The following is a 14,111-nucleotide window of genomic DNA, read 5'->3' as shown; positions in this document are numbered from 1 at the left end:
CAGAGGCACAGAAAAATAATGGGCTACAAAAATCCTCCCATTATTTGGTTTTCAACTAGATTGAGCTATTTACTGGAAACAGAAAATGCCATTGCAATTAATCGCATATTCATGCTTATCGTTACTGCTGCCGCTAAAATATTATGGTATTTAAAACCACAAATAACGTTTTATTAGCAAAGGAAATTAGTAAATAATAACTTAAAATGTGAATCATGTGCGCTGGAGTTTTCTGAACTTCTGTAGGCAGGGAATAATTATTAGAAAGAGTAGAATAGACCGTATGTTTGTGTATTTAATAAGAAAACAGTAACATTAGTACTTGTACATACCCCAATAAGTGGATATATAAATAGACCATCGCTAAAGAAAGCTAAAAATGACCTTATTTATCAAACATTACAAATTAACCCTTTAAATATTGATTGAATTAATGACTAAAGGTTATATGGGATTGCTTCATTACTTAGGAACATTTCATTGCATTTCAATAAAACAGTAATTTTGTACAGTAATCAAAAATATAACTGTATTCCAAATGTATGGTTTGGAGATGTTAAATAAAATCAATGAAAGAGAAATAATTTTTCAGCTAATTGTAGCTTAACGCACAAAATAAGAGGGTTTCCCGGATCCACCTGGTTTTGCAAATACAACAAGCTGGCTTTAATTCCAAAGGGAAAACAAAAATATAAAGTGGAGAAAATGTATATTTTGTATTGCAATCTATTCAGTGATTGCTAATCAGTTTCTTCTTATAGGTATATATCTGGTATTGAATCCAGTCCAATGGGTCATGTGACTATTTTTAACTACCTTTAGTCCAATTTCCACCTCTACGTCTCTTATGTATACATATTGCCAAGCCACAATTGTGTTGCCAGTGTGTTACAGACACTAAAGTGTGCTAAAAGGTAGCTGTCCTGAGTAGCTGGCAAATCTATTAAAAATAAGCTCACCAAATAAGAACACAAACTAATACAATATTTAATTTATTCATAGTCCCGGAAATATCACTCTTTTCAATACAATTGTAGCTCCTAATTCTATTCATTGTGAATAGATGTAATTCAGTGAAAGTTGGTGACCAGTGACTTAGAATAAACTAAAGAATCTTCTGTAAGGTCAAAATCCACTTAAAATGTCTACCATTGTGTGCACCAAAATGACCATTTTAACTATCACACATTTAATCAGAGGTAAGGAAAGTGTTTTTAAACTCCATCCTCATATATTGATGAGTAATTGACCTACTGTCCCTACATTTTCCTCTAATACTGTTTTATGATTACACTTTTCATGGCTTTCTTATGGTTTTTAATTTAAATCATGCATTTAGGTTTAATTAGGAAATTATATGGTCAAAACTTAGCTGCACACTTGATCCATAAAACGTGATACTTCAAGGGTACATGATGTCATAGCCCTTAGGCGCTGGCCAGGGCAGTCAACAGCAAGGATATAAACATGTAGTAGACTGTAGTAGGAAAATTGTATTGTTGGCAGATCTTCAAAGTCTGAAACTGATTCCTCAATATCCTGCATTGTGTTGATGATAGCATCACTCTGTTGATAGATGAGAAAGTCTCATCTTAATGGTTTTATATTACGATAACTTAGTGTTAAGATTTTTAGTCCAGGATCAGATTTTTATAGAACGTTTCTGGGTATTTTCACATTACAAGCTCTAAATCTTCTTTCGGTGGTAAATTTCCTTTAATAAATACTCCCCTGTGGCTCCTAATTTGGGGAAACCAGGTGACTTGCTGTAGTAACATTATATAAAATGCCAGAAACAGTTTGGCACCAGCTAGTCACCATGCAGTGTGTTACTAGATGTCATTTAACATGAAGTCAAAGGAAAACCTTGCAGAACAGATGGAGGACTGTGCTGTGCAGCCAAATGGTCACTATCACAAAAACATACTACCTAAAACCATCCAGGAACGTCATAAATTGACAAGTTAGCAGCAATAAAGCCTTGCATAGTCCATTAATCTTTAAATGGCTTCTGCAAAATATACCACCCTAGAGAACACTCTAAAATGAGATATTAGGTTTTGAAATGGGCAAATGTATATAATATTTATAAATATAAAAAAGGCAAATGTATCTGAAACTAGCTGAGAATGGGAAAAGTTTAATGGAGTCCATACCTGAAATGCTGGTTGTATTTCTAATGCAGAGAAACAACAACCCTCGATGTACTTTATGGCTTTCATGGGCTTTGTTAGTGGGGTCGGATAGTATGCTTTTAGGCATAGTAAGCAAGAGGGCCATGAAGGTTGAGGATTGTTGGCACCCCTTTTACACAGAAATCTGCCTCAAATATCAGGCCTGATCCACCCTTGTAGGTAGAATCAATCTGTATGCATAAAAACAAAAACTTTACCATGCTACAGAGTGGGTACATAAACAGATTTTACACAACCCCTCACTGATGAAGATCTGAAGAAGCCACCATGGGTCTGAAATTGTTGAATCGTTGTCTCACTTAGTGAGTTTGGATTGTCCATAAGTATTAATTAAGGTTTGTCTGTTTTTGGTCAAACTGACCTCTACAAATTACATTTTTGAAGACTCTTAAAGGTTCTCCAGTATTTATATTATACTATTATACAATACTTGCCACATGCAATACTATTTGTTTGTTTTGCGATATTTTCTAATTCCATTAGATCCCCCTTATTCTCCTGAGAATGTCCTTTCTGTACGTTGTCGTCTTCCTGAAGGTGGCAAATTGACTACAGGGAAGAATGCGTACGAGACGGATTAATGTTTAACTTTTTAGCGAAACATAAATGCTTCATTTTGGAGAGTGCACAGCTCGTTGGGAATTATATTCTCCACGACAAACACATGCAGGTGTTCAAAACCTGTTAGATAAATGAGACACTCATCTTCTGAACAATGCATAAGATAAATTACAAGACAGGAGTTATTTTTTCTCAGTTGCTTAGAAACAAATCTAAGGACGCGTTGCCAATTAAGTCAAACGCAAAATGTGGCAAGACGTTGCTTAGGCAGATTTATTAATGCAAATTATCTGGTGCAGTAAATTAACACGGGTATTTATTCTCTGTGCAAGTTGATTACAAGTGTTCTGCATGAACCCTGTAATCATTACTTCATTAATCTGTTCACACCAAGAATAACTTGTCTCTGGCTTGTTCATCATTAAAGTATTGGGTAGATCCATGTGTTTTGTGTATTTATATATCTAAGTACATGTATATAGTCTTCTGTATAATACCCTCTATACATATTTAAATCGAGATCGAGAGCTTTAGTTCCCAAGGAATTCTGAAAGGAGGTCCTTCAACTTCAAAGTGATCTGGGTCTTTCTACAAGAAGTCAACACAAAAATAAATGGCCGATATTTAGGCTAATGACCATTAAAGATGGCAACTTCAACTTATATTCTGCTGCATAGAACACATAAAGAATTAAATGAAAAAGATGGCTGGTAGCCACACACATACACCATGTAGATGCCCAGAGCAACACATTTTCACACCACCCAGAAATAATCCACCTTTGCACTCATTGGAGACCTAATATTAAAATATTCGGTGGTATACAAAAGGACTATTTCATCGTGCAAGTTTTGCTCATCTGAAAAAGATTAAATTTATTAAAAAAAAAAAATTTCATTAAGCAAATGATGCTAAAAGCCCCACCATCTGGATTACAAAATATCTAATTTGCCCCGCTGCTTTAAACCTAATACTTATGGCTAATTTCACTGTAAAAGCAGTTAGTAGTTTTTGTCGACTCTGCTCTGTGCGCAGTAAATACTGCTCTGAGAGCAATCTTTTATAACACTGTATACAAATTTCTGGATCTCAGGCATTTCTGGGCAGTAAAAATTTCTTAATTAGAATTGAATACATCGGTAGTTCGAAAGAGAAGCCGTTAAACCGGCTAGTCCTCGGTGTGTTTTTTTCCCCACAGTGAAATAAAACTGTTACTTGCAAGCAGTCTTTTGGCTTTTGTTAATTAAGAAGATAATAACACTGCCGCTGGTAAAATGAGTTTTTTTTTTTGCTTGTTTCATAAACCTTTGGTTGTTAATATCCTTGAACCTTCTCGTAGTTTATATCCTTTCGAACAAATTAAAGGTGGGGAAAAAAAGGCATGTCATAAAGGAAGAAACTGCTTACACGTCCAATAGTAAATACTCCAAAATGCTAACTGTACTGGATTTTAATAAACTTGGTCTCATTAGACCTAAATGTTTCTCTGTACTGTTTTGTAGGAACTCAAGAAAGGAGCTCAATGATATACGATTTGAGTTTACTCCAGGCAGGGGTAAGTTTCAAACAGAGCTACTAAATTGTATTGTGAAAGCATTTTAGCAATGTTTGGTATATTTCATTGTGCATGTGAGCTGTCAACTTGGTTTCACATCATATTTTAATTTCCTTATTTGCTGTAAGATATTTGCAATGTAAATTTAAGAAACAAAAACCTAAAAAACCCATTAGGTTCATGTACACCCTGCTATTCTAGTGCAATATTTCATGTGAAATGATGAAATAATGGGCAATTTGCATGCATTGCCATTGGTGGAGACGCACATGAAGTCAAAGATGGTTGAGCCCCTTCCTATTCCCCTCTAGAGAAGGTCATATTAAGCGTATATGATGTTTAATCACGAGTCTATGGATGATAGGTGAGTTAGGCAAGATGAAAAAGTCTATGTATTATGAAATATGAAGTTTGTTTTCCAGTGAGAAGCATTAAATCTACGCATTTCATGTCACCTCATTTTCCATTCAATTCGATATTAAGGGAGAAAAGACCAACAGCATTCAAGAAAATCTTTGAGTTATAGCTCAAGACGCCCATGTAACAAAGCATAATGAGCTTGCTACCTCACCACCATAGAGAAGTGAAGCTGGCATTTCTGTCTCAAACATAAACTGACCCTAAAATGGGCAAAAAAATATTGCTTCTGTTACATTTACGACTTAAAATACATTTGTTCTGTTGCCACTTATTACAAATGGCCATCGATAGGTGATTACATTCAAGGCATGTTTTCTTCAAGTGTGAATGAAAGTGTGAATGAAACATGAATGAAAAGAAAACAGAATGTAATCACCTATGGAACTTGGTGTCTTTTGTGATTGCCAATGTATCTACAAAGTATATATATACATACATACATACATATATAAAATCATAAATGGTTGTAAGAAATACAGAACTGCACTTTTCCCTTCAAGGTTGTTTAAGCCCAATGAGCATTTTTTAGACTTGTTTTGACATGAGCCATTTTTACCTTCCTGTAAATTATGATACTTCATCCTCATTGTACACTGATTGGACTTGGAGTTTAACAGCCAAAATGAAACATCACTTACACCTATTAATCAGGAGCTTGTCCTTCAATTCCTAGATTTTATTTTTAAAAAGTTAATAGATTTGGCACAGAGCTCTATCTGGAATGAAGTCTCCTGTCAGAAGATTTCAGGAACAATTAAACCAGTCATCATGGTTAGCCCAGTGATTTCTGCTCCTTGCCTTTCAACACAATAATCTGAGTGTTTATAACGAGGATTTTGTTTTCCCTGAAGGGGCTTACTTTGTATCTATAGCTGACTTTCCCTTTAGATGTTACATTTCACATAAATAATTCTAGACTGCTCCTGAAGAACAGCATATAATTGGGTAGCGTCACCAACGTTAGCCCATTCCATGTGCTGTTCCGTTTGTATGGATAGAGGATCATTAGTGTTCAAAACATTTTAAAATCACATTTGTGAGTTGAATTATTTAATAGCGTTGGCTATGAGTGGATCTGGCATTTGGTGGAGAAGCCCAAAGCTTAAGCTAAGCCAGAACCTGAGGCTGGTTCTGTTGCATCCTCCTAGCCACACACAGGAACAGTAAGTTGGAGCCAGAACTGCTTGTTCTGCTCTTAAGATAGCTCACCCACCTCTAATGGTAATATATATACTCTACTTTGCATTTTGTTAAATGATAAATAATCTCATTCAGGCCCAAAAACTCAAATGACGATAAACATGGACCACCTCCTGCTTTACAGGCTGCAGTCTGGATGGCACGGCAGTGCAATGTGTGATCTTTTCTCTTTACATAGACATATTGTTGACCAAATACAACCATCTACAATCAAGTAACAAATACTTAAAACTGGAGAATAAAGTATACCAATACGTATAATTAAACTTCATGAATAGAGGGGATGTTATGATAGAACCCCTACAGTTATATTTTAATGTACATGGTCATCACACTTTGGTTGGTTATCGTTATGAAGCGCAAATTGGAAAATATCGAGTGTGTTATATATTTCAGAACAGATCTCCTACCTTGCATCCTTAAGATAAATAATATTACCCACTAGAAAACGGCTATAGTGGTTATTAATGGCAGCAGTGGGGAATTTAAACAGCTGTCGCACAAATGGTAAATGTTTTCTGAAGACGCGTCTGTCCCATGCGCCTGTGTAAAACATTCTCCAGGGACTTGTGCGTCAAATTAATAATACCTATTCCAGAAACATATGTTTTTATCTTGACATACAATAATGTGTAGCATGTTTCTGAAGTCCTCACCTTTTACCAGTTTCAGAGCTGGATGTATAAGGTATGATATGTAGCTCTCTTAGGTCACACAGGAATACAGTTCTATTACTCGAGGTTAGTGTATAGCGGGGCTTCTCAAGCCGAGGTCTGTGGAGCCTAAGACTTTTCAGTTTGGTCCTCAAAGTTACACAACAAGTATGATCGAGGAGATCAACAATTTAATAACAGGTGATTCACTATTAACCCTATAAGCATATAACATAATCATTTAAGAATCTTATGCCTGGGTAACGTTTTGCTTACCTTCCAAGCACCAAAAACATCATGTCTAATTCATAATTGTACACTGAGCTTGAATGCAGTGTATCACGTATGACTTTCACACTTTAGAAGACTGAGTTAGAAGATCTAGTTACTATCTCAAAGATTGACTTCTTAAGGATTCTACAAAATAACAATATAGGCCGGGCCCACAGCACTGTTTTAGGAAGCAGCGTCTTAATATTGTTGTACAGCAGAATCATCACTTTATGGACATTGCTGGGGGAACCTTCTCATTCCCTCATTTGGAATTCTTTCCATACCCAATGGCCACCTTCTTGGATCACACATCGTACCATGTGGGCTTGTTTTGATTGTGTCATCAACCCCTTATTATATTATTAAAAATATTTGTCAGTTCCTTCAGAACACCAGCTGCAATAACTCTGGTTGGTCAGAACCGACCATATTATTATATGGCTTATAATCAAGAGGTCAGAAGAATCCATGGTCTATACACACAACCGTAACAATAAACTTAAAATATCATATAGAATCCCAAAGCAGTCCCTGTACTGTTACCAATTTCATTGTCTTCACTGTACAATGCAGGTAGATTTATTGCTGAACAGTTTAAAGCTCGAAGCAGAATCTACTGTTTCCCCATATATTGTTTTATGGTTTGACAAATGCACGGAGACATTCTACGCTGGATCATTGGGTTATCATCCTCTGTCCTGAAGGTACTGTTTATATGAGCCATTTTTTTATTTCCACAGATACAGCAGATGGTGTTTCTCAGGAGCTCTTCTCAGCAGGCCTTGTGGACGGTCATGATGTAGTCATAGGTAAATTACATTTCTTACTTGGATCTGTTACACGACTGCTTTAGCATTTCATGAAAATAATTACATTTAACCTCATTTTCTCAAAGGAATGGTGTCGCCGCCAATGTAGCGGCACAATGGAAATGTTTTAAGACACAAAACAGAAACTCTTTCCTAATACTATGGATTATGGGACTAAAATTATTTTTTCTATTTCCACTTTGCATAATTGTCTTCCTCCTTCTTGAACGCATGAATATTTTAAATACTAGCAGTGCTCAGAGGGCCTATAATCACTCAATAGGTTAATTACTCTTAACATTTTATTATTTTTTCTCTTTGAGTAAGATTATGCATTTGGGATTTACCGACATCGACGAATCTTAACCTCATATTTAAATTCAGCTCAGAAAATTGGCTTGTATCCAGTAGATCTGCATCTCACCTGTAATAATGGAGACATTGAGTTAATTGTTTTGGCAGCTTGGCTTTAATATCTATATTATGACCAAAACAAAGCTGGCTTGGACTTTATTACATTATTAATAATAGTACCATTCAAGAAAGTATTTTCGCAAGCGTTTTGATGTAGATTCTTGCAGCACCCTTTCCTTTAGTATTAACCTAGTACTTCTATAAGGATTTGAAATGCACGTTTCAAAATAGTTATGGGTAAAATGTATTTTACTACCCATATATTTAAGTGGTTGTTAAACAGAACTTGTCAAATGATGCATGGGGCTAATACATATTTTACATATATACATACCTACCAATGCAAAGCTCCGGTGTCGAACCCTATGGCATCCGTCCAGTACAGTCTCATGCTAGCATAGGAAAGGGCCGGCAAGGGGGCAGAAGGACAATGACCCCCGGATTACTGTAATTTTAACATTCTACTAGAAGCCTTTTATGTGTGTGTACTGCTTCTAATAATCAATATTTTATGTAGCATTCACACAATATCTAGATCCTTTCTGTGCTCCTATTATTGGGCCATTTTGGTGAAATATGATCTGATCTGCTGTATTAATGGGCTCAAATGATCAAATGATGATCAAATCTCAAATGATGATCTCAAAGGATCAAAGGATGCCAGCCTTTCCCGTGTGCTAGCTTGCTGAATAGACGGACAGGCTATCGGGTTAAACAGAGCCAAGTGGTTCTGCAGAGTCTTTTCCCTAGAAACAAGCTACAGAACATGGGGAGGCAGGGCTACAGGTTGGTAGATGACGCATAAAAGAGACATTATATCAAAGAAGAATTGACTTGGTTGTTGCGTTGGGTAATATTGTAGCTGATGATCCATGTTTCTAAATGAGTATTCTAGTCCTGATACGTATGTTTTTATGATGTCGATGGAACTTGCCTTATTCCGTGTGACAGCTTCCCATTGCTTTATTTGCATATAATAATAAAATAGTATTATATTAAGCATTCATCCATCATATGAATAATTCAACTGGTGGATTTTAAAAGGTTTTCAAGAACAGAGAGGTGTTTAGCAGTGGGAAATTACCTGCAGATATGTTAATTCTGGTATAAATGTCCAGGTGGATCAGGAGGATCACACTGAAGGAATCAGATGCCTTTATTAGAAATTGTTATTGATGACAGATGTTCTGCAAGTTTTACTGTGGCGTGTAAACAAGGGTGTACAAGGATGCATTATAGATAGTCTTTTATAGCGGAAAAGATACACACATGTGCTGAACACATCATGAAGCTGCATAACTCTACTGCCTAGAGTGATTTGCATTTCTACCAGTATTACGGAGTAACGACATGCGAATGAACGCACATTGTGTGCCCCTCCTAACTTTATTTACTGACTTGGATCCCCTCAGGCTTATGTCTGCTGCATAAAACAACTTTTATAGCCAAGCGTATAGAAGCACATGGCCAGGAAACCTACTCGCTGACAGCTGTTAGAACCTCAGTGGGAAGCTCGTTGCTGGCTGTGCATTCTGTACACGTTATGGATCCATACCAGGAACGCCAGGTTTCCATGCTGAGATTTATTTAGTAAAAAAATAATAATTTATTGGGATGATTATTATTATTACCTGATTATTTATGTTCTTGAGCCTGTCTTTATTCTCCATGCAAACATTGTCTATCCGTCTGAAGTACTATATGTGCAAATATGAAGTGCTATTACTATTTGATTCAAAAAGCCACAAGTTATTCTGTGATTGTCTTTTGTATGAATGATGTTACAATTCCTACAATTCCATATGTGTTTCAATTATTACAATGCTTGTTATACCTGTGGTAACTGGAAATGACCCATTCACATTTGAATATTTTGTATGAATTCATCACAGCCATCTCTAAAATATGTTGGCCTCCTGATGTTTCAATCTTGTAAAGTTTCCTTTTCTATGAATTTCTATGTAGTTATACATAAAGATCGATCACCATTTGTCAGGGATTGACACACTTGCGTAGAATTCAGGAGTCGCGCGGGCACGTTTAGAACGCAATGTGATTTTCTTTGGAACCAGAAAAGGGGAACATTTATAGACGGCCATATAAAATGATCAGAATAAATAAATAAGCACCAGCTGTAACATTTTTATGAGCCATATGTTCCTGGCTCCTCCGGGTTAAGCCCTGGCTTACGTTAATAATGAACGATAATGCATGTTGTAATTGTGGTCATGTGAGAATCAGGAGATCCCTTGGTCTCCCTCTGGAAATGAAGGGATTTTTGTAGAATAGTGATGTTGAACTCTAGGCCTCGAGGGCTGCAAATAGGCAAGAGTCCTAGGTAAGATATCCTAGGTTTTGACCCACCTATTATAGTAAAATTATCTGCTTTCATTTACCCAGTTTTGTCGACATATTTAAACCTTGTCACACCAGGTACTGTTCATATTACTTAGTAGCTTGAAGTCATGTGATATAAAAATGAAACATCGACAGGTTGAAAGGTTTGGTTGCCATAGCAACAAAAAAACAGCATGTGTCTTACGTTTACATGATCATTGGCGCCTCTGTCTTATGTAACGGGTCCAAGGCGAATAAAGAATATCCTTACCAACCTGAGGAACGTGTTGAAACCCTGAATTAGCTGACTAAAGTTGATGTAGACTGCTGAGATATTCTTCAGCCGCCAACACAGGTTATTCCTACACTTCTTGAGCAAAGAGCTGAGACTTTAGCATTTCACCACTTTCCTTGGAGTCCCATGTGGGGCTCTGCTAGGTGTTGGGACCAGGACAACTGCCCTAATTCATCTCATGGATGGGATAACCAAAGATACAAATAACCCACCCCCCCCAAAGGACTTAAGGCTGGAATAGTACATTTGCATTCATAGAACAGCATCTATTGAAGTTTTTCAACAGACTTAAGCATCCCAACTCCAAAAAGAGGAAAGTTCAATTGATTTGTAACTTGAACCAAATACAGTAGAAACCGTACAACAATATCTTTATAAAAATACAAACAAAGGTTACTTTGCAGCTGTAGAAAGTGGTGCAGGTGGCTAGGGACACTCTCTCTGATGCCCAGTTGTTATTGGGATTGTTAACGGGATCGTATAGGTTTTGGTTGCCAATACAGGAGATGTGCGTGTGGTCTAACAATACAACGAGGGCAATTTTATATAAGGTAGACCACAAAAAAGTGAGGCTATTTCAATATGAAAGCAAATTCTTATCACTAGCAATCCTTAAACAAACTCATTTTCTTGGATAGAATTATGTACATTACTAGATAGTTGCTAAATGGTAAGTTGCTAATTATTTTGGCTTTGTACTAAGAGCATGCTGGAAATGAGTTATGGATAGTATTATATGCTGGCTAAGCTCACTCTCTGCAAATGATGGATCTACCCAATTTTGTCTGTCCTAATAGTCCAATTTCAGGGTTTGTAGATAACAAATTGCATTTCCAAAGCTTAATTATATTCTGTACGCTCATGACAGCTTGTAGTGGCCAAATGTAGATACAATTCAATATAAGAGAGTTAAACTGTTATTTAAAAAGAACACAAATCCAAGAGTTTACATTAAGGTCACTTAAAACTACATACATCTCTTAGTGTTTAAACAAGTCAAGCTTTGTTGTGGGTATTTATAATGTAACTTTCTTCTTGGGCATTTAATTTTATCTTATTGCTAGAAAGTGAAGACTCTAACATATGAACAATACACCTTTGGAAATGCACCACTGGTTATCTGCTGGGTCTTTTCCATCTCCGCTAACGTGCAATTGATCCGACCTGCAATCAATTTAAATTTTTCGCCCTTGTCGTTCTATGGCAATGGTTCGATACCTACCTATCTTTAACGTTTTTCTCTATAACTTGTACACGTTTATAACAGGGAAAATTAAATTAGGTTAAAAAAGTTGGTTCCACCGTTTTATACAAGCATTCTGTGGTGCCATATGTAAATGACTTATTCCCTGGGAACTTTTTTGGAAACATTCAATAAAGATAATAAATCAGAAAGAGCAAAAAACATTTTTCACGGATGCAAGACTCAGAATGACATGGTGTCTGCACATTGTCACAAACACTACAGTCGAATATTTGTCACAATATATCAGACACCAGTTATGTAATTGGTTGTTTGTAGTGAGAAAAAAAATGTGTGCAGTAGTGCTTGAGCTCTGATATGTGAAAAAAATATTTTTTTTTTGCTTTTTACATTTTTTATCTGTTTTTTATTTTTTTATTTTACTTGTAATTGAGTTCACACTTCCCTTCCTCTGAGTTGCTTGTTTACTTCATCTAACCAATGGTTTATTGGAAAATGATTCATTAAATCATTGCCATCAGTAAATGTTAAATTGTTAATATTTGGTTACTGTGAAGATCCATACTGTTCTTCCCATTAACTACAGCAATGCAAATTGAAATAATCTAAGTAGGAGTCTTTGCGTTAATATAACTAAGGAATGACATTTTTTATATTTGTGGCAACCAGCCATGTGTCTTTTGTTCTCTGTGTTGGGGAAATGACGCTTCCCTCATTAGTTGGCATTTGCTGCCTTGCTACATCCCCAGCTTCACCTGTTCAAAAATGGCTCTAGTCCTTGATGTTTTAATAGGGAAAGAAATACCACTTCTCGGTCCTTTGGCTAAGGTCAAGTGAGTACCAGTAAGGGAGAGAAAGCTTGGTCCTTAAGGCTGGGATTGCTAAAGTCACAAGGTTGTTAAAGAGCCCCAGACAAGGTCCATGTTTTTAAACCGTAAGTGTAACTGTGATATTTTTGATATTTTGCTCTCAAAATGCACTTAGTTTTTCACACAATGCCCATGACAAGTATTTTTATTAAAAACCACAGATTTTTGAACACAGAAAATGACTGACAGATAACACATTGAGAGGGCAAAAAACTTGATCGTTTAGCTTCAGGGGTACCTTGAAGCCTAATGTGCTTCTGGAACCCCAGAGAGGTCTGAGCTGGGCTTTCTCTGGTGGTTTTATGTGATAGGGGTGTACCATGTCATTTCCCATACAGTAATTAACTCTAGATCCATCAGCTACAGCTATCATTTTTCTACCAACGCTGGTCTTTGGGCTGACAGGTAAACGAAAGCCATTTTTTATTTTTTTTTCATTTTTTCCCCCCATGTAGTAAAATTCACAGTATGTTAGTGTGCACTGAAAATACAGCAGTGGTCTTGGGCCCCAAAGGGTTGGTGTTTTGGTGGGGTAGGTGGCCTTTCATCTTTAAACAAAAACATTTATTTACTATCATGATTGGTACATGCGATTGGCAGAGGTGTAGCAAGTCATAGGCCAACTAGGCTTAAGGCAGAATTCTAAGATTGGCTGCAAGACAAATGCCGCCGTCAAGGGAGCGGTATCCCTTCTGGTACATGCTCCAACGTGACACTACGCTGAGCAAGGAGCCATGATAATTATGTCATATCCTAGCAGTCCGTATTGTATGTCCATTGGAGGGTGGAAATCTCTGACATATATGCCAGAAAAGGCAAGATCCTTCTATTCTACCCTATGGAAGACCATTGTTTAGTGGTGTTATGCGTAACACATGTCATATTCATATGTAGAACTATTTACATTTTTGTAATTTACTTTTGGTTTTTTTTGCTGCCGTGTGGCAAAGCAAATCCAAACTGCAAAATCGCCAATGTATGTCTTGCCAATTGGCTTGTTAGTAAATCATTTCCAAAGACAGGAACACTGAAATATTTTGTTGATGAATACGAACATTTCAAGTTGCATGAGCCCAATGCAGCCCAGTTTTAAATGGCCATTAATTTCTACTTTTAATGAAGAAAAAAAATGTGCCTCCAAGCCATGGTCTGCAGGTTTTAAAAGCAATCTCATTTAAGATCAAGCAGTGTACCCTTGGGTTAAATATCCTACATTTGGCAGGGAACTACTGATCTAGGACTTACCCTTTCTAGTTACCGAGAATAAAGGATGTGTTGTATATCTTTGTGCTTTGCAGTGCATACTGTATTTTAATGGAACATTTA

General features: G+C 36.5%; 1 protein-coding gene across 1 annotated transcript in view; it reads left to right on the top strand.

Annotated features, from left to right (window-relative positions):
* Nucleotides 1-14,111, top strand: part of LOC149285925 (STE20/SPS1-related proline-alanine-rich protein kinase-like) — a 101,972-nt gene that overhangs the window by 62,573 nt on the left and 25,288 nt on the right. Inside the window, exons 15-16 of the mRNA XM_089494652.1 lie at nucleotides 4,259-4,311; nucleotides 7,598-7,666. Coding sequence (XP_089350778.1) covers nucleotides 4,259-4,311; nucleotides 7,598-7,666 — 122 coding nt within the window. The remainder of the gene's footprint in view (nucleotides 1-4,258; nucleotides 4,312-7,597; nucleotides 7,667-14,111) is intronic.

This window comes from Sceloporus occidentalis, unplaced genomic scaffold, assembly GCF_023333645.1.
Source record: "Sceloporus occidentalis isolate IW3139 unplaced genomic scaffold, rSceOcc1.0.p SCAF_74, whole genome shotgun sequence".
NCBI lineage: Eukaryota > Metazoa > Chordata > Lepidosauria > Squamata > Phrynosomatidae > Sceloporus > Sceloporus occidentalis.
The sequence above is the reverse complement of the archived record's forward strand: the minus strand, read 5'-3'. Positions and strand labels throughout refer to the sequence as shown.